Source organism: Podarcis muralis, chromosome 12 (genome assembly GCF_964188315.1).
Source record: "Podarcis muralis chromosome 12, rPodMur119.hap1.1, whole genome shotgun sequence".
In the NCBI taxonomy this organism is placed as follows: domain Eukaryota; kingdom Metazoa; phylum Chordata; class Lepidosauria; order Squamata; family Lacertidae; genus Podarcis; species Podarcis muralis.
In genome coordinates, this window is record NC_135666.1 from 351,559 (window position 1) to 377,592 (window position 26,034).

At 46.5% G+C, this 26,034-nt stretch overlaps 1 protein-coding gene across 1 annotated transcript in view; it reads left to right on the plus strand.

The window, feature by feature from the left end:
- Positions 1–956: 956 nt before the first annotated feature.
- Positions 957–26,034, plus strand: part of LOC114607663 (androgen receptor-like) — a 177,400-nt gene continuing 152,322 nt past the window's right edge. The window contains exon 1 of the mRNA XM_077937058.1: positions 957–2,068. Within this exon, the coding sequence (XP_077793184.1) occupies positions 957–2,068 (1,112 nt within the window). The remainder of the gene's footprint in view (positions 2,069–26,034) is intronic.

A 26,034-nucleotide genomic window follows, 5' to 3' on the forward strand; every position in this document is an offset into this window, starting at 1 on the left:
CTGTGTTGCCTTTTTTCTTTCTCTTTATACATTGCTTACCTGCTTTCTTTCAGTGTCTATAATCACCCACCTGGAAACACCCCACAGGTTGCAATCCTTGCCCCAATTTGCTGGAACACCCCAGGGCGTGTGGAGCAATCAGATGTTGCTGTCGGGTAGCTAGAACATTTATATCCCACCTAAGGTTTTTCCAAGGAGCACACATAGGTCTCCCTCTCATTTAATTCCCACAAGAGCCCTGTTTGCCACATCCAAAACTTTATTGATATATAATTTTATGGTATTACTCCAAAAGAAAGTGGCGTTATGAGCCATCAAACCTCGGAAATACACTTTTCCCAAAAGGTTTCAATAATTTTGGCCACTAGTGTACTTCTACTGCTTCTATCTCCACCCGGATCCAAGGGATCTCCTCGGCGCTGCGCCAATTGGGCAACCAGCATCGCTGGCTTGCCAGCCTTCGTCTCCGTCCTCCCTACCTGGCTTCACCTTCTCTGGCTTGCTCCCAAAGCCTCAGTTCATCCAGCCAGCAGCCGCTCTCTCTCTCCCGGCTGTAACATCAGCTCACCCCTGCAAGAGAGGCGTCAGTTTGCAGCAGCAGCAACTGACAACGGCTGCGTCTTTGCTTCAGCTGGGAAAGTTGAAAAAAGAAAAAACAACCATAAAGCGGACTAGCGCCTTGACTTCTGCTTTTCCCCAGGTGGGGTACGTTGAACTGGAGAAGCCAGGGCCGACCAGTTCTTCTCTCGCACACCGTTGACACTGCACTTGCTTAGGAGCGCCTCGCGCGTGCCCCGACGGCCTAAGGGATGTCGCTGTCCGAAGCTGGTAGAAAAGCCCGGTTCTCGCAGCTGACACCCCACCCAGTCGAGGAGTCTCCAGAACCTACCTGGAGCCAGAGAAAAACACAGCAGGCTGTCCCCCACAGCCATTTCCGTCCAGCCATAGGAGAGGTCATGGAGGTGCCCGTCGATCTGGGCAGAGTCTATCCTCGGCCACCGGCAAAGGCTTTTCAAGGCGCCTTACAGAAGGCCCAGGAAGCGTTCCAGAGCCCCGGACCCATGCGGGAGGAGGCTCGCCCCAGTCACCAGGCGTCGGTCTCCGCGACGGCAGGGTCGTCTTCCTTGGGGTCCGACTTTCAAGAGCCCAGCGCGCACCAGCAAGACCCGGCTTCGCCCTCTTACCTACCGTTGGAGGAGCAGCCCCGGGTGAGCAAAATGCTGCAGCCCCCTGACAAGCGGAAGGTGCCCGCCGCGTCCTTGTCCGCCCCGTCCTCTCTGGCCCTACTAGGAGGCCCTTCTTTCCAGAGTTGCCCGGGGGACTTCAAATACATGCTGGGCGAGCCCCGCGGAGGAGGCAAGGAAGCCCTATGCGACAAAAGTGACTACCTGGGGGAGAGCTCCAAGGAGCTGGGCAAAGCCGTCTCCGCCTCCATGGGCTTGGCGGTGGAAGCGCTCGACGACCCCAGCGGCGGCGAGATGGCGGCGACCCGCGGCGACTGCATATTCGCTGGCGCGAACGCTGGGCCCCCGACTCTGGGCTGCTTGGAAGCCGAAGAGGGAGGCGGCGGCGGCGGAGCGCTGGCCATGAAAGTGCCGGGATACCTGAGCCGCCACAAAGGGTCTCAGGAGCTGGAGGAGCTGTCGAGCGCCTTCCCGAATCGCGACTACTACAACTTCCAGCTGGACCTGGCCTCCCGAGGGCACATCAAGCGGGAGAGCCCCTTGGAGTCCGCACCCGGCGGTGCTGTTTGGAGACCGCAGTGCCGGCGCGCCCGGGATGTGCCTGCTGCCTTGGCGCCCCACTATGCCGGCCCTCCCGGCCCGGGCTGGCACCCCTTCTTCACCGCGGAAGGGCAGCTCTACGAAGGCGCACCCCCGGCCTCCTGCGGCTACGCCAGGAGCCAGGACCCGCCGTCTGGACAAGAGGGCGCAGAGTTCCCACCGTCCAAGGTGTGGTACCCCGGGGTCGTGGCGGACAGGATGCCCTTCGCCCCAGCTGCCGGCTGCATCCAGACGGAGCTCACCCCGCGAATGGAAGGCTACCCGGGGGCCTACGGAGACATGAGGTAAAGGGCTAACACGCACTCAGACAGTCCTCACCAAGGGCCTCCTGCAATTTCCTTGGGCATGAATTGGTGCAGGGCAGGGGTCCAAAGGAGGGCTTTGACCCAATGGTTGCTGGTTCAAGCCACGCTCTGCTCTGGAGCTTGTTTAGTCGTTTAGTCGTGTCCGACTCTTCGTGACCCCATGGACCAGAGCACACCAGGCCCTCCTGTCTTCCACTGCCTCCCGCAGTTTGATCAGACTCATGTTTGTAGCTTCGAGAACACTGTCCAACCATCTCGTCCTCTGTCGTCCTCTTCTCCTTGTGCCCTCCATCTTTCCTAGCATCAGGGTCTTTTCCAGGGAGTCTTCTCTTCTCATGAGGTGGCCAAAGTATTGGAGCCTCAGCTTCACGATCTGTCCTTCCAGTGAGCACTCAGGACCAATTTCCTTCAGAATGGAGAGGTTTGATCTTCTTGCAGTCCAGTGGCATAGCGTGGGTTGTCAGCACCGGGGGCAAGGCAAGTAATTTGCGCCCCCTAACCCATGGATTTGCGCCCCCTAACCCATGGATTTGCACCCCCTAACCCGTGGATTTGCGCCCCTAACCCCCAGATGTTGCACCCGGTGCGGCCAGCCTCCCCTGCACCCCCCACGCTACGCCACTGTTGCAGTCCATGGGACTCTCCAGAGTCTCCTCCAGCACCAGAATTCAAAAGCATCAATTCTTCTACGATCAGCCTTCTTGATGGTCCAGCTCTCACTTCTATACATCACTACTGGGAAAACCATGGCTTTAACTATACGGACCTTTGTTAGTAAGGTGATATCTCTGCTTTTTAAGATGCTGTCTAGGTTTGCCATCGCCTTTCTCCCAAGGAGCAGGCGTCTTTTATTTTTGTGACTGCTGTCACCATCTGCAGTGATCATGGAGCCCAAGAAAGTAAAATCTCTCACTGCCTCCATTTCTTCCCCTTCTATTTGCCAGGAGGTGACGGGACCAGTGGCCATGATCTTCGTTTTTTTGATGTTGAGCTTCAGACCATATTTTGCACTCTCCTCTTTCACCCTCATTAAAAGGTTCTTTAATTCCTCCTCACTTTCTGCCACCAAGGTTGTGTCATCTGCATATCTGAGGTTGTTGATATTTCTTCCAGCAAACTTAATTCCAGCTTGGGATTCATCCAGCCCAGCCTTTCTCATGATGAATTCTGCATACAAATGAAATAAGCAGGGGGACAATATCCAGCCTTGCCGTACTCCTTTCCCAATTTTGAACCAATCAGTTGATCCATATCCAGTTCTAACTGTAGCTTCTTTTCCCACATAGAGAGTTCTCAGGAGACAAATGAGGTGATCAGGCACTCCCATTTCTTTAAGAACTTGCCATAGTTTGCTGTGGTCAACACAGTCAAAGGCTTTTGCAGAGTCAATGAAGCAGAAGAAGATGTCTTTCTGGAACTCTCTAGCTTTCTCCATAATCCAGCGCATGTTTGCAATTTGGTCTCTGGTTCCTCTGCCTCTTCTAAATCCAGCTTGCACTTCTGGGAGTTCTCGGTCCACATACTGCTTAAGCCTGCCTTGTAGAATTTTAAGCATAACCTTGTTAGTGTGTGAAATGAGTGCAATTGTGCGGTAGTTGGAGCATTCTTTGGCACTGCCCTTCTTATGTCAGGAGTGCTCTGATGGTGTTTCCTGCTGGGCAGGGGGTTGGACTTGATGGCCCTTGTGGTCTCTTCCAACTCTATGATTGTATGATTCTATGATTATATGATTCTTTCGGATTGGGATGTAGACTGATCTTCTCCAATCCTCTGGCCACTGCTGAGTTTTCCAAACTTGCTGGCATATTGAGTGTAGCACCTTAACAGCATCATCTTTTAAAATTTTAAATAGTTCAGCTGGAATACCATCACTTCCACTGGCCTTGTTATTAGCAATGCTTTCTAAGGCCCATTGGACTTCTCTCTCCAGGATGTCTGGCTCCAGGTCAGCAACCACACTACCTGGGGTATCTTTGTTCATGGAGTTTTCTTTTTTTAAAAAAAATGATATTTATTAAAATTTCAGAAAAAAGGAAAAATACAAGAAAAATACAAAATACAAAGTACAGAATAAAAAATAGAGAAAACACTTAAAGAAGAAAAAAACAGATCAGTTTTTCCATGCCTTACATTCATATCCTTGTTTCCCTGACCTCCTCATACCTCCCTTTTTTGTATTCCAATTCAATTAGTTAATTCAGCAATTTCTTTCCCTCTTTATTTTCTCTTAATCCTTTAACTTAATATACTATAACTAAATTTTCCCCTGTTATCAATCCATTTTTACATACACCTTTATAGCATTACTGCTTAAACCTCCTAACTTCATTCTAACATCATTCTAACATTCATTAATTTTGCAATATTTCTGTAGATAGTATTTAAATTTCTTCCAATCTTCTTCCACCGACTCTTCTCCCTGGTCTTGGATTCTGCCCGTCATTTCTGCCAATTCCATATAGTCCATCACCTTCATCTGCCATTCTTCCAGAGTGGGTAGGTCTTGTGTCTTCCAATACTTTGCAATCAGTATTCTTGCTGCTGTTGTTGCATACATAAAGAAAGTTCTATCCTTCTTTAACACCAATTGGCCAACTATGCCCAGGAGAAAGGCCTCTGGTTTCTTCAGGAAGGTATATTTAAATACCTTTTTCATTTCATTATATATCATCTCCCAGAAAGCCTTAATCCTTGGGCACGTCCACCAAAGGCGAAAGAATGTACCTTCAGTTTCTTTACATTTCCAACATTTATTATCAGGCAAATGATAGATTTTTGCAAGCTTGACTGGGGTCATGTACCACCTGTATATCATTTTCATAATATTCTCTCTTAAGGCATTACATGCCGTAAATTTCATACCTGTGGTCCACAACTGTTCCCAGTCAGCAAACATAATGTTATGTCCAACATCTTGTGCCCATTTAATCATAGCAGATTTCACCGTTTCATCCTGAGTATTTCATTCCAACAGCAAGTTATACATCTTTGACAAAATCTTAGTTTTGGGTTCTAACAGTTCTGTTTCTAATTTTGATTTTTCCACCTGGAAACCATTTTTTTTAATCCAAATTATATGCCTCCATTATCTGATAATAATGAAGCCAGTCTCGCACTTTGTTTTTTAATTTCTCAAAACTCTGCAGTTTCAGTCTATCTCCATCTTGTTCCAAGATTTCCCAATATTTCGGCCATTTGACCTCCATATTGAGCTTTTTCTGAGCTTTCGCTTCCATCGGTGACAGCCACCTTGGACTTTTGTTTTCCAATAAGTCCTTATATCTTATCCAAATGTCCATGGAGTTTTCTTGGCAGGGATACTGGAGTGGCTTGCCGGTTCCTGCTCCAGGTGGATCACATTTGGTCAAAACTCTCCACTATGACCTGTCCATCTTGGGTGGCCCTGCTCGGCATAGCTCATAGCTTCTCTGAGTTATTCAAGCCCCTTCGCCATGGCAAGGCAGTGATCCATGAAGGGGGCTCTGGAGCTACTCACAGGTAAATACCATCAGGTTTGCAACCTGCCTGCTGAGCTTGCCGATCAAGTATAGATAAAGCAAAAACTATAGTTCCAGTTACAGATGGGTAGCCGTGTTGGTCTGCCATAGTCAAAACAAAAAAAATTCCTTCCAGTAGCACCTTAAAGACCAACTAAGTTAGTTCTTGGTATGAGCTTTCGTGTGCATGCACACGAAAGCTCATACCAAGAACTAACTTAGTTGGTCTTTAAGGTGCTACTGGAAGGAATTTTTTTTGTTTTGGCAAAAACTATATTCACCCTTCCCCTCAAAAAAACCAAAAAACCTTACCCCAGTTCAATCGGGTAAATTGTCAATTTGTTCCGTCCTGACCATGATGCATCTGTCTTCAGTCTGACTCCGAATGTTAGGATTTGGGGGTATCGTTTAGAAATGTTGATTTCATTGGCTTTAGCAGCATTCTGGATTCCTAATACAGTTGGAGTCCTCTGCCTGAATGTAGCCTTATTTTGTTTTGAGTGAGGTTCTGGCAGAGTTCACTGTCTTTGCTTCTCTCATGACTCACTGGGGAAGGTGCTTGCGGCAGAATTTCTATACTCTGAAATCTAGGGCTTTGAAAGATGATTTAGCGATCCATTAGAGATATGGAGTTATGATGATTCATATATAAATTTGTTCTTATCCCCCCCTTCCCCCACACACTTTGAATAACTCTTGATAATGATATATTAAATATATATTCAGGCCCAGACAGAGGGGGGAGCCATATGGGCCACTTGGCCCTGGCCTCTGATTCCAAAGGGTCAGCATATTTATCTATATTTTCCATTTTGTCATTATATGCAGATACGGTTCAAAGCCTTGAAATAAAATTATTTGTCAGCATAACTTTTGTGAAAATTATTTATATACTTACTTATTTATAAGACTTCATTTACCCCCAGGGTAAGAAAAGGGGGGGGCACATTATCTACCTGGCCCGGGCCTCTGCCTGGCTCTGCAAGGCCCTGTATTTATTTAAAGTTTGTATTCTGGGTGCTCCAGGGAGTTTCTAGAAATGCATGGGAAAATTAAGCTGAGTAAATTTGTGCCCATAAATGTGGACGAACTCTCACTTCTGAAGTGAGACTGCATTTTGAGTTAAGCTGTGCTGCAAATATTATTTACCGGCAAGAGAGATCTCATACTTCGTTGACAAATATAGCAAGCAGTTAATAACTTTTGCAAGCTTTAACTGTACTTCTTTCTAAATGGAAGGTTGGAAAATGCAATTGATTTTTTTTTTAAATTTTATTAAATTCTTGCAAACTTCATCAGCCAAAACATACAGACATTTAAAAGGTAAAAATAAAGAAATAGAAAAAAATAGAAAAGAAAAAGAATAGAAAATAGATATCAGATTAACACATATTAACATAAAAGAAACAAACTTACAAACGTTACACATTGGCTTCCTTCCATCTCGATTTAGGTTAGATAGACTTATAACCATTCTGCAGTTGTATTATAATAACTCTATACATCGCAGGTTTTAAATTCCGTCCACTGTTATTTTTTTAATTCCCAAATTACCTTCAATATAACTTAAAAATTTATTCCAATCATTCTTTAGCTTTACGTTTTTTTGATGCCTGATCCTCTGTGTCAATCTCGCTAGCTCTATATACTCAAATAATTTCGTCCGCCATTCTCTAACCGTGGGGATGTTAGGGGTTTTCCAGTTTTGCGCTAACAGAATCCTAGCCGCCACCGTTGCGTATTGGAAGAATGTTTGATCTTCGCTTTTGATCTCCTCTCCGATTATACCTAAGAGGAACGCTTCAGGTTTTTTGGGGAAAGTGTATTTCAATATTTTCTTTAATTCATCATAAATTTGTCCCCAAAATCTTTTCACCTCATCACAAGTCCACCACATGTGGAAAAAATTACCTTCTATAGTTTTACATTTCCAGCATGTGCTATCCCCGGTCTTGTACATCTTCCCCAGTCTTGCCGGGGTGATGTACCAATGATACATCATTTTTTCTAAGTTTTCTCGGAGAGTAGCACAAGCCGTGAACTTCATACCACTCCTCCAAAGTTTCACCCATCTGTCATGTTCCAGGTTATACCCCAAGTCTCTAGACCATTTGACCATGACACCCTTCACCTTTTCATCTTTAGTTTCCCAGTCCAGCAATTGATTATACATTTTGGAAAGAAGTTTAGTATTGCTTTCTAGGATTTCCACCTGGTATCTGGACTTTTTTTCACTCATCCCTGTTTTTTTATGGTCATACCACAGCGCATTAATTTGGTGAAATTGTAACCAACCAACTAATTTGTCCTTTAACTCTTCATACGGTCTAATTTTCCACCCCCTTTCTGATTTAACTAAAAGATCTTCATATGTCCATCTTTCACCCTCTAGATTTAATTTTTTAGTTGTTAAAATATCAATTGGTGAAAGCCACCAGGCGGTCTCTTTTTCAATGAGCTTTTTGTTCCTGTTCCAAACTTCAATTAACGGTCCTCTAATAATATGGTTAGAGAACTCTTTATGAATTTTTCCCTTGTCATGCCACAAATAGGCATGCCAGCCAAATCTAATGTTAAACCCCTCCAAATCTAACAAATCTGTATTTTTCAAGATTGCCCAATCCTTTATCCAACAGAGGCAAGCGGCCTTGTAATATAGCCTTAAGTTCGGAACTGCAAAGCCCCCTCTTTCTCTTAGATCCGTGAGGAGTTTAAATTTAATTCTAGCTCTTTTCCCTTGCCATATAAATTTAGCTAATATTTTTTGCCACTTCATAAAGCATGCCGTGCCTCTAATTACTGGGATGTTCTGGAACAAAAACAGTAATCTTGGGAGAATACTCATCTTGATCGCGGCCATCCTTCCTGTCCAGGATAATTTCAACCTATTCCAGATATCTAGGTCTTTCTTAATTTCTTTCCAAACCTTAGTATAGTTATCCTCTACTAAGTTTATGTTTTTCGGGGAGATCCATATTCCCAGGTATTTTACCCTTTTCACTACTTTAATACCTGTTTTTAACTCTAGCTGATTCTTACCATCTTCAGCCAGATTCCTTGTTAAGTTTTTCGTTTTGTTTTTATTTAAATTAAACCCGGACAATTTACCGAATTCCTCTAACAACTCTAGGGCGTTACTAGCACTTCCTATTGGGTCTTCTAATGCCAGTACCAAGTCATCGGCATAAGCCTTTAATTTATATTCTTTTTCTCCAATTCTTATACCTCTTATATTTGGTGTTTTCCTTATTTTATTTGCGATTATTTCCAAAACCATAATAAATAAAAGGGGAGACAGTGGACATCCCTGTCTTGTACCTTTCGCGATAGTAAAAAAACTGGAGAGGTTATTGTTAATTATCAGCTTAGCCCTTTGGTCTGAGTATATTGCTTTAATACCTTCCAAAAAAGGACCTTCTATTCCTGCTCTTTTCATACATTGTATTAGAAACTTCCAAGAAACGTTATCAAAAGTGTTTTCAGCATCGATGAAAATTAACGCCGCCGGTATATCTATCCTAAGACCTAAATATTCAATAACGTTTACTATATGCCGTATATTTTCTTTTAATTGCCTGTTGGGAAGGAATCCCACTTGATCTTTATGTATTGATTTTGTTAGGTATTTCCTGAGTCTATTCGCCAAGATATCTGCAAAGATTTTATAATCACAGTTAAGCAGGGATATCGGCCTATAATTTCTTATATCCATTTTTTCAGTGTCTACTTTTGGTATTAAGGTAATATGTGCTTCTTTCCATGAGTCGGGGATCTTCCCTCCTTGCAAAATATCATTAATAACATCACTAAACACCGGGGCAAGATGTTCCCTCAAGATCTTATAATACTTTGAAGACAGTCCGTCCAGACCAGGTGCTTTCCCAGGTTTCATCCTCTTAATGGCTTCCTTAATCTCATCCATTGTAATCCTCTTGTTTAATTGAGCTCTTTCTTCGTCAGTTAAGTACTCCCCTCTGCACTCTTCCAGGTATTTTCCTATTTCAGCATTATCTTCCTCTCCATTTTTGTATAACTTTTCATAAAATTGGAGAAACTTTTTTTCTATTTCACCTGGGTCTTCTATTATTGTATCTTCCAACATTATTTTGTTAATCACATTTTGCTTTTTGCTTTTTCTTAATTGCCACGGCAGTAGTCTCCCCATTTTGTTTGCTGATTCAAAATATTTTTGCTTCATAAATTTAATTCTCCATTCTACTTCTTGGTTTAATATTGCAGAATATTGTGATTGCAGCATTTTAGATGTTTGCTTAATCCTTTCATCTCCCGGGTTTGTTATTAATTTTTTCTCACAATCCCTTAGCTGAGTAAGGATTTCCTCTTTCTTATGTTCTCTTAGTTTCCTTCTGTAATTATTTTGTTGTATTAGAAAACCCCTTAACACTGCCTTACTAGCATCCCAAACTATATTTATTGGTGTATCTTTGTTCAAATTTAAGTCAAAATAACTTTTCAGGGTACTTTTAGCTTTTTCAGTCACCTCCTCAACTTCAAATAAGTATTCATTCATCCTCCACCTATATGGTCCCGATGTTCCACGTTTTATTTCCAAAGTTATTGGACAGTGATCAGATAGGGTTCTAGGTTGTATGTCACATTTCGTTATTCTTGTCGAAAGTACTCTTGATACCCAAATCTGATCAGTTCTGCCCCAGCTCTGGTGAGGTTCTGAGAAGTGCGTAAACTGCTTCGTTATGGTGTTTTTATGCCTCCATATATCAATTAAGTCTAAATTTTCCTCAAGATTGCTAAATGATCTCAGGAGCTTCCCTTGATTCAATTTCCCCTTTTTTCCCACTTTTATCAATTTCTGGTAATGGTACACCGTTCATGTCTCCGAGCAAGATTAATTTATGATTTTCTAAATCTAACAAAATTTGTTCCAATTTTTCAAAAAATTCTGCTTTATTTGTGTTTGGGGCATAAACCGTTACCACATTGATTTTTTCCCCTTGATGCAATTGATATAAAAAATATAAACACAGAATTGATCAGTATGTGTACGTCAGGTCTCCTGACTCAAAAGTTGATTCACGTGTACCCTTTCCCTTTCTAATACTTTCTAACACTTTTCTTGGGCTGTATCCAACTCTCTGTGGAATCTAATGGGAATGCCTCCCACTGATGTGAACGGAGCTATATTAGGCCTTTGCATTTGTGACTCCTGGCCCCCTTGTGATTTTAAAGAATTGCAATCTGAGCTGTTGAATAATATTTATTTCTCACATTATCACTGGGTGGTAAAGCCCACTTTCCTCAAAATGGAACAGCTGAATCTTGCTGGTGCAAATGGCAGGGCTAATGAATTGCTTAAGGGCAAGCATAGAAAAATTCATTTTCATTTTACTGGAAAATGGACTGCAGCTCCATTGGACAGATGTGGGAGCCATGAAGTCATGGAAAAGGCTTGTAGCGCCGCCTGGTGCCTTGCTGACCTCGGTGACCTGCATGTCTGTGCCTTGCAGTGTATTAAGTGCATAGCCTTATATGGAGTTATGTTCCCCCTCTGGGCAGTATAACCCTATATGGCGATGGGTGGGTTTAAGCCATGACCAGATGTAGGTAATGTGAGACATTGGCAAACGGCCATGCGAGAGGAGAGAACAAAGGATAATAAAAGTTACGGGAGAGAAGAGAAGTTTGAAAGGAGCTGCTCATACCATCCTGAAAATATTGCTGGCTCTCTGTGTCTTTATTTTATGCTAAACTGCGCCATTTGTGACGGCTGGCTCCGTCAGACAGAGGGCAATGTCTCCTCTCCCTTACCATCCCAGTCATAAGGCCTGTAGTTGGGGATTGCTGATGCTGCCGCCACAACCGACAGGGAATCGGGGGTGCCCAATGCGCCACTGAGGGAGCTGCCGACCCCTCCCCCTATGCCGAGCCAGGAAGGAAAGCGGGGACACCCAGCCACCCGGCCGACTGCCCAGCAACCAAGAAGATCCTGAAGCTGGCACAGGGGAAAAGAGTAGAGAGGAGAGAGAAGTAGCGGGCAAAGAAAGACACGGAGCCGAGACCTTGCTGCTGCTACCGCCAACGCTGCCACTGAGAAGGGAGAGGTAGGAAAGAGCACCGGGAGGGCAAGGGAAGCCGTGAAAAGACACGTGGCAGAGCCCGACCCGAGCCTCCCCCCCCCAACCGCAGTTAGCGTGCCAAAAGCAGGCAGAAGAAGCAAGAGGAAGGCTGCGCAAACCCCTGTCACTGCTGCCGCGCCGGGGAAAAGGAGAGGGACGCCCGGCTATCCAGAGCTCCGGGCCGGAGGGACCCAGGAACAAGCGTGGAGGGGGAAAAGAGAAGCCCTCGCCCTGCTGCCCTCACCATAGCGCTCCCGCCGGCGAGGGAAAGGAGGAGAGGTAAACACGCGGCTGAACCCAAGCCCAGCCCGAGCCCACCTCTACGACGGCTAGTGCGCTAAAAGGGAAAAAGGGAAAAGGCGGATCTAGACGGATCCTCGTGAATTCATATGATTTTTTCATTCAAATTAAATAAAACCACTGTGATACTGTCGACCATGTCTTACTCTGTAGACGGCATCAAAAAAATCATGCATCCACAATGGCGTGGGGCCGCAGGGGCGCAAAAACATGGTTAGAAAACACGGATCCTCATGGATCCTCGTGATTTTTGCACTAGATCAGCCCAAAGTCACCATCAGATCAAACATCCTGGCCATGGGCACAGCATCCACCACAAAAATCAAGGATCCACGGCTTCCTGGCCATACCGTGGCCCAAAAACGTGGTTTTGGAGCACGAATCCTCATGGATCTTCACGTTTTTTGCATTGGGCCAACCCAATCTCACCGTCAAATCACATATCATAGCCATGGGCACAGCCTACACCACAAAAAACTCGGATCCACACCTGCCTGGCCATACTGTGGCCCAAAAACGTGGTTCCGAATAATAATAATAATAATAATAATAATAATAATAATAATAATAATAATTTATTTGTACCCCGTCCATCTGGCTGGGTTTCCCCAGCCACTCTGGGCGGCTTCCAACAAAGATGAAAAATGTCACATATTAAAAACTTCCCTGAACAGGGCTGCCTTCAGATGTCTTCTGAATGTCAGGTACAGTCTCAAGGGTAGCCCTGCATATATCTCTCTCTCTCTCTCTCTCTCTCTCTCTCTCTCTCTCTCTCTCTCTCGCATTTATACCCTGCCCTCCCCGGCTCAGGTGTACAGCAAGTTAAAGTAGTCTAGTCTGCAGGTGACTACTGCCTGGATCACCATGGCTAGGTTGGAAAGGGACCGGTACGGTACCAATTGCCTAACCTGACATAGATTCAAAAATTCCAGTTTGGCTACATTTGTGACCAATGCCTCCATAGAGACAGAAGCATTCAGGATCACACCGGGACTCCTGGTGGCGGCTACAGGTGACTATTGCGCCCAATGAAGAGCTGGGAGCTGGCAAACCGAACTGAAATCATTCTGGCCCAGCCATTGGGCGCCCATCTTTAATGGATAGAGATTCAGCCGACTCCGTTTCCTCCATCCCAGCACACCCACCTAAAAATTGGCCAATATATCCAGGGTAGCATCTGGCCAGGGCCACAAAGCAGTAGATCCATGATGTTTGTGGTCAGATCTGTGGTTATGTACAATATATTTGAATAAAGGGTGAATTTGGGGTTCCCCAATGCAAAACGTGTGATGATCCATGAGGATCCGTACTTCAAAACCATGTTTTTGGGCCACGGTATGGCCAGGAAGCCGTGGATCCGTGATTTTTGTGGTGCAGGATGTGCCCCTGGCTATTATGTGTGATTTGACAGTGAGTTTGGGATGGCCCAATGTAAAAAGCGTGAAGATCCATGAGGATCCGTGCTTCAAAACCCCGTTTTGGGCCATGGAGTGGCCAGGAAGCCGTGGATCTCAGTTTTCTGTGGTGCAGGCTGTGCCCCTGGCCATGATGTGTGATTTGACGGTGATTTAGGTGTGGCCTAATGCAAAAGGCGTGATGATCCATCAGGATCCGTGCTTCGAAACCACGTTTTTAGACCACGGTATGACCAGGAAGCCGTGGATTTGAGCTTTTAGTGGTACTGGCTGTGCCCCTGGCCATGATGTGTGATTTGACGGTGATTTAGGTGTGGCCTAATGCAAAAAGCATGAGGATCCATGAGGATCTGTGCTTCGAAACCACATTTTTGGACTACGGTACGACCAGGAAGCCGTGGATCTGAGCTTTATGTGGTACAGGCTGTGCCCCTGGACATGATGTGTGATTTGATGGTGATTTAGATGTGGCCCAATGGAAAAAGTGTGAGGATTCATGAGGATCCGTGCTTCAAAACCACGTTTTTTAGCCACGGTATGGCCAGGAAGCCGTGGATCCGTGATTTTTGTGGTGTAGGCTGTGCCCCTGGCCATGATGTTTGATCTGATGGTGACTTTGGGGTGGCCCAATGCAAAAAGTGTTAGGATCCATGAGGATCTGTGCTTCGAAACCACGTTTTTTGGGCCTTGGAGTGGCCAGGAAGCCGTGGATCTGAGCTTTATGTGGTACAGGCTGTGCCCCTGGACATGATGTGTGATTTGATGGTGATTTAGATGTGGCCCAATGCAAAAAGTGTGAGGATCCATGAGGATCCGTGCTTCAAAACCACGTTTTTGAGCCACGGTATGGCCAGGAAGCCGTGGATCCGTGATTTTTGTGGTGCAGGCTGTGCCCCTGGCCATGATGTTTGATCTGATGGTGACTTTGGGCTGGTCCAGTGCAGAAATCATGAGGATCCATCAGGATCCATGCTTCGGAACCAGACGTCCTATTGGGAAGACCCAGTTTTCCGAGTGCATGTTCTGGAAGTTGGGCAATAGGGGCAGTATAGGATTCCTTTTGGTGTACTGACCTCCCCGCTGCACCAAGGATTCCCTGCCCGAGCTGCTTCAGGTTGTGGCGGATGTTCTCCTGGAGACACCTAGCTTGGTTGTCCTAGGGGATTTTAATATCCATGCCGACACGACCTTACAAGGGGCCGCTCGGGACTTCATGGAAAGCATGGCCTCCATGGGGCTGTCCCTGAATAAGTCTGGCCCAACCCATAGCCGTGGACATGCCTTGGACCTGGTGTTTACCTCTATGGATGTTGGTGATCTGACACTAAGTAAAAGCGAAAAGAAAGAAGTGCCATGGTCAGATCACTTCCTGGTGCAACTGGACTTCTCTGCGACCCTTCCCCTCTGCAGGGAGGTGGCACCAATTTGGATGGTCTGCCCCCCAAATGGTTTCCAGAGAGTGGTAGGGGATGCTTTATCCCATGTTGATGGCCTTTCAGCTGATTCCCTGGTGGCCCGCTGGAATGTGGAGTTAACCAGGGCTATTGACTGTTTGGCTCCGAAGCGCCCTCTCCGATTGCATGGAGCCCGGAGAGCCCCGTGGTTTTCCACGGATCTGAGGGCAATGAAACAATCGTTGAGACGGCTAGAGCGCCGGTGGCGGATAACCCATTCCGAATCTGACCAGACACAGGTTAAAGCTCAATGTCGACCCTACCAAGTGGCGGTAGCGACGGCGAAGAAGACTTCACCGCCTCTATTGCATCTGCAGAAAACAGCAGCAGGAGACTTTTTCAGGTGGTTCACAATTTAGCGGAACCACCTGCGACATCTGGGCCCAGTAGGGGCCACATGATCTCCTGCAATGATTTTGCAAAGTTTTTTGCAGATAAAGTCGCTCAGATTCGGGAAGAGGTAGACTCCACCGTGGGAGCAGGGCCGGGGCGGGAGAGTGCTAGTTCTGTCTAGTCAAGTTGAGTGGGATCAATTCCAATCTGTTACCTCCGAGGATGTGGACAGGCTGCTTGGACGAGTGAAGCCAACCACCTGTCTCCTGGATCCTTGCCCATCCTGGCTTATAAAAGCTAGCCGGGAAGGACTGGGCGATGGGCTTCGTGGGGTGGTGAATGCTTCCCTCCGTGAGGGAGCCTTCCCAGACCCGCTGAAAGAGGCGGTTATTAAACCGCTTCTTAAAAAACCATCTTTAGATGCGGCCACGATGGCCAATTATCGCCCAGTCTCAAATCTTCCATTCTTGGGCAAGGTGATTGAGTGGATGGTTGTTGAACAACTCCAGGCACGCCTGGAAGAAGCGGACCATTTGGATCCCTTCCAGTCGGGATTCAGGCCTCATCATGGGACTGAAACTGCCTTGGTCGCACTGGTTGATGATCTCCGGTGGGCTAGGGACAAAGGTGAGAGCTGTTTCCTAGTTCTGCTGGATCTCTCAGCGGCGTTTGATACCATCGATCATAACATCCTTCTGGACCGTCTTGAGGGGCTGGGAGCTGGGGGCACTGTTATACGGTGGTTCCGCTCCTTCCTCCTGGGCCGTGTTCAGAAAGTGGTGGTGGGGGATGAGTGTTCAGACCCCTGGGCCCTCACTTGTGGGGTGCCTCAGGGTTCTGTCCTCTCCCCCATGCCTTTCAACATTTACATGCAGACTGCTCCAGAAACTCCAAATGGTCTAAAATGCAGATGCATGAGTTATTACTTGGACTTTGTGGAGAGCCCACATTCAGTTGGTTGTTCATCAGCTGGATTGGCTCCAGGTGGAGTATCAAATCAGGTTCAATGTTTTGGTGCTAATCTTTAAAGCCCTAAACAGGCTGTGAGCTTTCTTATCTGTGGGAATTATCTTCCAATACACCCCTCATGAGTGTGACGCTCATCTAACAGCAACCTACTGGTGGTCCCTGGCCCAAAACCTATCCAGCTGTCCTCAACCAGAGCCAGAGCCTTTTTGGTGGAACACTTTGTCTAATGAGACCAGGGCTCAGTGCAATCTATCTCAGTTCTCTCACTTGTCATGGTGAGTGGGCTTGCACATTCCTATGACCCTTGTGAGCGAAGCCGTTGGGAATCTCGTACTCACAGCAGGGTCACCCAAGGTGGTAAGGTCAAAGAAAATTAAATATGCTCAGAGTCCTGTAGTGATTTCATGCTCTTTATTGCAGCTTGTAAAACAGTGACTGAATTTCCCCCCAAACCTCAGGCTTTTATATACATTATTTACACAATGAGTCCCGTCTGACTGGCTGATTCTGCTTCCCTCCTGGAGCCTGATTGGTCTTTTCCTGCAAGCCAATCAGTTATTGCATTCTAGGATCCTACTTGCCTATTGTTCTAGGATCCAAGCTTAGTACATAACAGGGAAGGAGCTAGACAAAGAATGATCCAAGAAGTCCTCAACAGAAGAACAGGCGGGTGATAACAAGCAGTGTGTTACAACGGCTGTGAAGGCGGATGAAGGCTGCAGCAGATAGGATCCACCAGTTCGTCATGACTACTCATCAGAACAGAGCCCTACTGCGAAGACTGTGCGTTGGTCAGCGTGCACTGATCTACACACATACAGTGGTGCCTCGCAAGACGAAAAGAACCCGTTCTGTGATTCTCTTCGTCTAGCGGTTTTTTCGTCTTGCAAAGCAAGCCCATTGACGGATTAGCGGATTAGCGCTATTAGCGCTATTAGCGGCTTTTAGCGGCTTATCTGCTGATCGGATCAGCTGATAAGCGGCTTAGCGGCTTAGAAAAAGGGGGGGAGGAAAAAAACCAGCAGGAACTCGCAAGACATTTTTGTTTTGCGAAGCAAGCCCATAGGAGATTCATTTTGCGAAGCACCTCCAAAACGGAAAACTCTTTCGTCTAGCGAGTTTTCCGTCTTGCGAGGCATTCGTCTTGCGGGGAACCACTGTAAAACAAATTCACGCAAACTCAACCCTACCCCCCCAAACCCTACCCCCATGGCGATCACTAAATGGCTACGGGGGCAGGAATGTGAAGCCCCTAGTCATGAACCGACACATGGGCGTTCAGTCGTTCTTACTCAAGGAATGAGGCAGTTGAGCAGCTCAGCAGCTGTTTCCATGACTGAGCAGCCCTTTTTAGGACCCACTATGCTCACCCCGAAAAGGGGAAGGGGCTGGAAACGGTGCCCTAAACATAGTCTGCCTCCCTTTTCCCCTGACTGGATTACGGCGCCCGGGTGAAATCTCTTTTCCCATAGTTTGAATCCATTATTCTGCATCCTAGTCTCTAGAACAGCAGAAAACAATCTTGCTCCCTCTTCAACATGACATCCCTTCAAATATTTAAACATGGCTATCATGTCACTCCTTAATCTTCTCTTCTCTAGATTAAACAAATCCAGCTCCCTAAGTCTCTCTTCATAGGGCTTGGATTCCAGACCTTTTACATTTTGGTCACCCTCCTCTGGACATGCTCCAACTTCACAATATCCCTCTTCAACTGGACACAGTATTTCAGGTGTGGTCTGACCAACCAGAATAGTGTGGTAGCATTCCTTCACTTGATCTAGACACTATACTCCTATTGATGCAGCCCAGAATTGCATTGGCGTTCTTAGCTGCCACATCACACTGTTGACTCATGTTCAGCTTGTGGTCGGCTAAGACTCCCAGATCCCTTTCACTGGTACTGTTGTCAAGCCAAGTGTCCCCCACCTGTGCATTTCATTTTTTCTATCCAGGTGTAGTATCTTACATTTCTCCCTATTGAACTCCATATTGTTGGTTTTGGCCCAGCTCTCTAGGCTATTCAGGTCATTTTGAAATCTGACCCTGTCCTCTGGTGTATTAGCAACCCCTCCCAGTTTGCAGTCATTTGCAAATTTGATTAGCGCGCCCTCTATTCCATCATCCAGATCATTTATAAAAATATTGAATAGCACCAGGCCCTTGTGGAACCCCAATAATCATTTTTTTCCAGGATGAAGGTGAGCCACTGATGAGCACTCTTTGGGTTCAGCCCGTCAACTAATTACAAATCCACCTAACAGTAGCCCACATTTTACTAGCTTTTTGCAATAGAGAGCCAATGTGGTGTAGTGGTTAAGAGTGGTAGTCTCGTAATCTGGGGAACCGGGTTCGCGTCTCCGCTCCTCCACATGCAGCTGCTGGGTGACCTTGGGCCAGTCACACTTCTTTGAAGTCTCTCAGCCCCACTCACCTCACAGAGTGTTTGTTGTGGGGGAGGAAGGGAAAGGAGATTGTGAGCCGAATTGAGACTCCTTAAAGGGAGTGAAAGGCGGGATATCAAATCCAAACTCTTCTTCTTCTTCTTCAATAATATCATGGGGAACCTTTTCAAAGGCCTTACTGAAGTCAAGGTAAGCTGGTACAAGGGAAAGCAGGATTGTAATTACCGTAAAAATTACTGATCACTTTGGATCAGCAGTCTCAACCTAACCCGCTATGTGGGGAGAGCCACGTGTTCCTCTGGAAGGGAAGTGGAATACAGTGTGATGTACTGACAGCTGTTTTAAAAGATGTAACTGTAACTTAAAATCCAGTATCAGAAAAAAAACAAAAATAGTCATAGTGGAGAGTTTTGACCAAACGTGATCCACCTGGAGGAGGAACCGGCAAGCCACTCCAGTATCCTGCCAAGAAAACTCCATGGACAAAGACAACAGGCATATAAAAGTTATGACGCTGGAAAATGAGCCCCTCAGGTCGGAAGGCGTCCAACATGCTACTGGGGAAGAGCGGAGGACAAGTACAAGTAGATCCAGAGCTGATGAAGCGGCTGGGCCAAAGCCGAAAGGACGCTCAGTTGAGGATATGCCTGGAAGCGAAAGGAAAGTCCAATGCTGTAAAGAAAAATATTGCATAGTGTCAGGGCCGCCTCAGGCCCCAGCTCACAAGAGACCAACGCCAAGTCCACTTTATTTACAAAAGCTTTTATTGAAGAACATTGTTTGCTCCACAGCCGAGGCGCGCAGCCCCACGTCTGTTACGCTTAGACCGCTGAAGTCCCCTCTGAATCAGTCCCGCCTCTACACCAGTTTAAGAGGCTTGTGCTAGTCCACCTCTTCCTGTCCTTCCTTTTCCGCAGGGTCTTTCTGCCCCCCTGGGTTCCTTCCCTCCTGGATTCCCCTGATGCTGAGTCCCCAGACGCCTGCTCCCCCCTCCTCCGTGCTTTGGGACCAGGCTCCTCCTCCGGGCTCTCCGCATTTCCGCGCGCCTCCACATTTGAACTTGGCGCGCGTTCGCTACCTCTGACCTTCCTCTTGACAGTTACACTACTCTCCGTACTACTCTCCGCCCCTTCCGGCAGGACGTCTTGCCCCGATCTCCTTCCCCTCTCTGCTTCCTGCTCTGCTTCATCTGTCACACTGGGAACTCCACCCTCTTCACTCCGTTCCGGCGGGGAAGCCGGCCCCGATCTCCAACTCCCACTCGGGGTTCCCCTGCTGCTCCCCTGCTCCTGACGAGTCCCCCCTGTGGCTCCCCTTGGCCTGACCAGGGGCGCCCCCTTTTGGGAATCCTCCGATTTACTTGAAAGACTCATGGAAACCCTCAAGTCATTGTCATGCTCCTCCTCCTCATTCCGGGATTCTTCCCCCTCGCTCTCAGTCTCCTCCCTCATCTGTGCCTCTCTCCCTGAACCCCTGACACATAGGAACCTGGAATGTAAGAACTATGAACCTGGGTAAGTTGGAGGTGGTCAAAAATGAGATGGCAAGAATAAATATTGACATCCTGGGCATCAGTGAACTAAAATGGACGGGAATGGGCGAATTCAGTTCGGATGACCATCACATCTACTACTGTGGGCAAGAAACCCGTAAAAGAAATGGAGTGGTCCTCATAGTCAACAAAAGAGTGGCGAAAGCTGTACTGGGATGCAATCTCAAAAATGATAGAATGATCTCGATACGAATCCAAGGCAGACCTTTTAACATCACAGTAATCCAAGTTTATGCACCAACTACTGGCGCTGAAGAAACTGAAATTGACCAATTCTATGAAGACTTACAAGACCTTATAGAAGTGACACCAAAGAAGGATGTTCTTCTCATTATAGGGGATTGGAATGCTAAAGTAGGGAGTCAAGAGATAAAAGGAACAACTGGCAAGTTTGGCCTTGGAGTTCAAAACGAAGCAGGGCAAAGGCTAATAGAGTTCTGCCAAGAGAACAAGCTGGTCATCACAAACACTCTTTTCCAACAACACAAGAGACGACTCTACACATGGACATCACCAGATGGGCAGCATCGAAATCAGATTGATTATATTCTCTGCAGCCAAAGATGGAGAAGCTCTATACAGTCAGCAAAAACAAGACCTGGAGCTGACTGTGGCTCAGATCATCAGCTTCTTATAGCAAAATTCAAGCTTAAACTGAAGAAAGTAGGAAAAACCACTGGGCCAGTAAGATACAATCTAAGTCAAATCCCTTATGAATACACAGTGGAAGTGAGGAACAGGTTTAAGGATTTAGATTTGGTGGACAGAGTGCCTGAAGAACTATGGATGGAGGCTCGTAACATTGTACAGGAGGCAGCAACAAAAATCATCCCAATGAAAAGGAAATGCAAGAAAGCAAAGTGGCTGTCCAACGAGGCCTTACAAATAGCGGAGGAGAGAAGGCAAGCAAAATACGAGGGAGATAGTGAAAGATACAGGAAATTGAATGCAGATTTCCAAAGAATAGCAAGGAGAGACAAGAAGGCCTTCTTAAACGAGCAATGCAAAGAAATAGAGGAAAACAATAGAATGGGGAAAACCAGAGATCTGTTCAAGAAAATTGGAGATATGAAAGGAACATTTCGTACAAAGATTACCATAATAAAGGACAAAAGTGGTAAGGACCTAACAGAAGCAGAAGACATCAAGAAGAGGTGGCAAGAATACACAGAGGAATTATACCAGAAGGATATGGATGTCTCGTACACCCCAGGTAGTGTGGTTGCTGACCTTGAGCCAGACATCCTGGAAAGTGAAGTCAAATGGGCCTTAGAAAGCACTGCAAATAACAAGGCCAGTGGAAGTGATGGTATTCCAGCTGAACTATTTAAAATTTTAAAAGATGAGGCTGTTAAGGTGCTACACTCAATATGCCAGCAAATTTGGAAAACTCAGCAGTGGCCAGAAGATTGGAGAAGATCAGTCTACACCCCAATCCCAAAGAAGGGAAGTGCCAAAGAATGCTCCAACTACCGCACAATTGCACTCATTTCACACGCTAGCAAGGTTATGCTTAAAATTCTACAAGGCAGGCTTAAGCAGTATGTGGATCGAGAACTCCAAGGAGTGCAAGCTGGATTTAGAAGAGGCAGAGGAACCAGAGACCAAATTGCAAACATGCGCTGGATTATGGAGAAAGCTAGAGAGTTCCAGAAAGACATCTACTTCTGCTTCATTGACTATGCAAAAGCCTTTGACTGTGTCGACCACAGCAAACTATGGCAAGTTCTTAAAGAAATGGGAGTGCCTGATCACCTCATCTGTCTCCTGAGAAATCTCTATGTGGGACAAGAAGCTACAGTTAGAACTGGATATGGAACAACTGATTGGTTCAAAATTGGGAAAGGAGTATGACAAGGCTGCATTTTGTCTCCCTGCTTATTTCATTTGTATGCAGAATACATCATGCGAAAGGCTGGGCTGGATGAATCCCAAGCTGGAATTAAGATTGCCGGAAGAAATATCAACAACCTCAGATATGCAGATGACACAACCTTGATGGCAGAAAGTGAGGAGGAATTAAAGAACCTTTTAATGAGGGTGAAAGAGGAGAGTGCAAAATATGGTCTGAAGCTCAACATCAAAAAAACGAAGATCATGGCCACTGGTCCCATCACCTCCTGGCAAATAGAAGGGGAAGAAATGGAGGCAGTGAGAGATTTTACTTTCTTGGGCTCCATGATCACTGCAGATGGTGACAGCAGCCACGAAATTAAAAGACGCCTGCTTCTTGGGAGAAGGGCAATGACAGGCCTAGACAGCATCTTGAGAAGTAGAGACGTCACCTTGCCAACAAAGGTCCGTATAGTTAAAGCCATGGTTTTCCCAGTAGTGATGTATGGAAGTGAGAGCTGGACCATAAAGAAGGCTGATCGCCGAAGAATTGATGCTTTTGAATTATGGTGCTGGAGAAGACTCTTGAGAGTCCCATGGACTGCAAGAAGATCAAACCTCTCCATTCTTAAGGAAATCAGCCCTGAGCGCTCACTGGAAGGACAGATCGTGAAGCTGAGGCTCCAGTACTTTGGCCACCTCATGAGAAGAGAAGACTCCCTGGAGAAGACACTGATGCTGGGAAAGATGGAGGGCACAAGGAGAAGGGGGCGACAGAGGACGAGATGGTTGGATAGTGTTTTCAAGGTTACCAGCATGAGTTTGACCAAACTGCGGGAGGCGGTTGAAGACAGGAGTGCCTGGCGTGCTCTGGTCCATGGGGTCACGAAGAGTCGGACACGACTAAACGACTAAACAACAACAAATCAAAAGAATCAATATTGATCACTGTCAAATCCTCTTTCCCACTTTTTGGAGTGGAGGACATCTGAGGTTGAGTGCTTTCCAGGTGTCTCATAGTCAGTTGGTGATCTTAAGGAGTCCAACCCCTCAGCAGCCAGCACTGAATCAGATGCTGGAGCTACTGTTATCGTTTCCTGCAGTCTGGGGAACTTTCTTCCCGATCTACTCTTCTGCAACTGGCAAGGCTTCCCTGGTTCTGGTGGCATGCTGATAGATTTTGTGGCAACAATAATATGGTAACAAGTCCTGGATGATGGGTGCGCACACAATGTCCTGTACAGACTGTGCATGCATGGCAGCCCGTATGGACACCGCGCGTGCGGCAGCCTGTACGGCCGCCGTGAGAGAGGCTGCCTGTACGGACGCTACGCGAGCAGCAGCCTGTACAGTCGCCGCGAGAGCAGCTGCCCGTATTGGCCCATATGGTCGCTGCAAGAGGGGCTGCATGTACAGTTGCCGCAAGAGCGGCAGCCCACACGGACGCCGCACAAGCGGCAGCCAGTACAGCGACCGTACTGTCACTCTCCACCCAGCATGGCACCCCGGGGCACCATCACCCCGCTGCCCCTTCATATGCCCCTGTAGTCAATCAAATGTACTATGAACAATCTGAAGTCATGCTGGGCACAATTGACCACTAATCCTGTTCTTTTTCTAAAAACACGTGGTGGACTCCAGGAAAGCTGTCAGCAGGCACCATGATGCCCATGGGCACCACGTTGGAAACCCCCTATTTCAAAGTTTACACTGACAAAATCTGTTGGCAAGAAAACTTGCAGTTAAACTTCCATTTATAATTACCACCCCCGCAAGCAACCAACTTTTGTCCCAAAACCATTTGTAGCTGAATTGACGCAAGACAGGTGATTGTTTTTCATGGTTACTTTGGTGGTCTCCACCTAGTTCGTTTGATAATTTACATTCACAGGTAAGATCATCACAATCTCTGCCTTGGATATTCTTGAGGTTTAGCAGCGTCAAAAATTTCCAGGTGCTGTTCTTCACAGTGGAAGCTATGAATATGAATGTCATTTTAATACAATGTTCTTGCTAATGCAGAACCATTTCAGATAGAGTTTGTATTTCGGTCATTCCATGGACATTGGTGTGATCTTACAATATAATTTGGTGGAGTCCATTTAACAATCATGCCGATCCATGAGGATTAAAGTATTTAATATAGTGTTTGTACCTTGGCTGTGCTCTGTGGTTTTTGTGGTTCATTCTGTGGTCATATACATCATGTGTGATTTGATAGTGATTTCAGGGTGACCAAACATAAAAAACCTAAGGATCCATGGGGATCTGTGCTTCATGAGAATCTTTTTACAGCATGGCAGTGCCCCAAAGTGATCTGGCCATGAGCAGCATAGGTGGTTGGGTAATGAATATGGGGCGACCCAGAAAACTGTGGAGCCGTAATTTTTTAAAAATATATATATTCAATTTTATAAGGATAGGGAAGTACAGAAAGGGAAAAGGGGGAGGGGATAGATAGATATAGATAGAAGAAGGAGGAGGAGGAGGAGGAGGAGGAGGAGGAGGAGGAGGAGGAGGAGGAGGAGGAGAGTTTGGATTTGATATCCCGCCTTTCACTCCCTTTAAGGAGTCTCAAAGCGGCTAACATTCTCCTTTCCCTTCCTCCCCCACAACAAACACTCTGTGAGGTGAGTGGGGCTGAGAGACTTCAGAGAAGTGTGACTGGCCCAAGGTCACCCAGCAGCTGCATATAGAGGAGCGGAGACACGAACCCGGTTCCCCAGATTACGAGACTGCCGCTCTTAACCACTACACCAAACTGGCTCTATTAGAAATTTAAAAGACCTATAAAGATGATCAAATCCTACAAAGTACTACTACTACTACTACTACTACTACTACTACTACTACTACTACTAATAATAATATATTTGTACCCTGCCCATCTGGCTGGGTTTCCCCAGCGACTCTGGGCGGCTTCCAAAAAATTAAATAAAAATACATTAAAAAGTCACACATTAAAAACGTCCCTAAACAGGGCTGCCGTCAGTTGTCTTCTATATGTCAGGTAGTTGTTTATCTCTTTGACATCTAATGGGAGGACATTCCACAGGACGGGCGCCACTACCAAGAAGGCCCTTTGCCTGGTTCCTTGTCACTTTGCTTCTCACAGTGAGGGAACCACCAGAAGGCCCTTGGTGCTGGACCTCAGCGTCCGGGCAGAATGATGGGGGTGGAGACGCTCCTTCAGGTCTACTGGACCGAGGCTGTTTAGGGCTTTAAAGGTCAGCACAAAAACTTTGAATTGTGCTCGGAAATGTACTGGGAACCAATGTAAGTCTTTCAGGACATGTGTTATATGGTCTTGGTGGCTACTCCCAGTCACCATACTAGCTGTTCAGCAACCACTCGCTCAATCACCTTGCCCAAGAATGGAAGATTTGAGACTGGGTGATAGTTGGCCATACTGGCCGGGTCTAAAGCTGGTTTTTTAAGAAGTGGTTTAATGACCGCCTCTTTCAGTGGGTCTGGGAAAACTCCCTCACAGAGGGAAGCATTCACCACCCCGCAGATCCCATCGCCCAGCCCTTCCCAGCTTGCTTTTATAAGCCAGGATGGGCAAGGATCAGGGAGACAGGTGGTTGGTTTCACACGTCCAAGTAGCCTGTCCACATCCTCGGGGGTAACAGATTGAAATTGATTCCATGCAACTTGACCAGACAGGGCTCTAGCAGTCTCCCACTCCACCCCTGCTCCCACGGTGGTGTCTACCTCCTTCCGAATATTAGCAACTTTATCTGCATAAAAAATTGAAAAATCGTTGCAGGAGATCTTGGGGTCTTTACAAGGCCTTGGTAGTAAAGGTGGTTCCGTTAAATTGCAAACCACCTGAAAGAGTCTCCTGCTACTATTTTCTGCAGATGCAATAGAGGTGGTGAAGAAAGTCTTCTTCGCCGTTGCCACTACCGAGAAGGCCCTCTGCCTGGTTCCTTGTAACTTGGCTTCTCGCAGTGAGGGAACCGGGTTGGGTCAGACTTATTCAGGGACAGCCCCATGGAGGCCATGCTTTCCATGAAGTCCTGAGCAGCCCCTTGTAAGGTCGTGTTGGCATGGATGTTAAAATCCCCTAGGACAACCAAACTAGGTGTC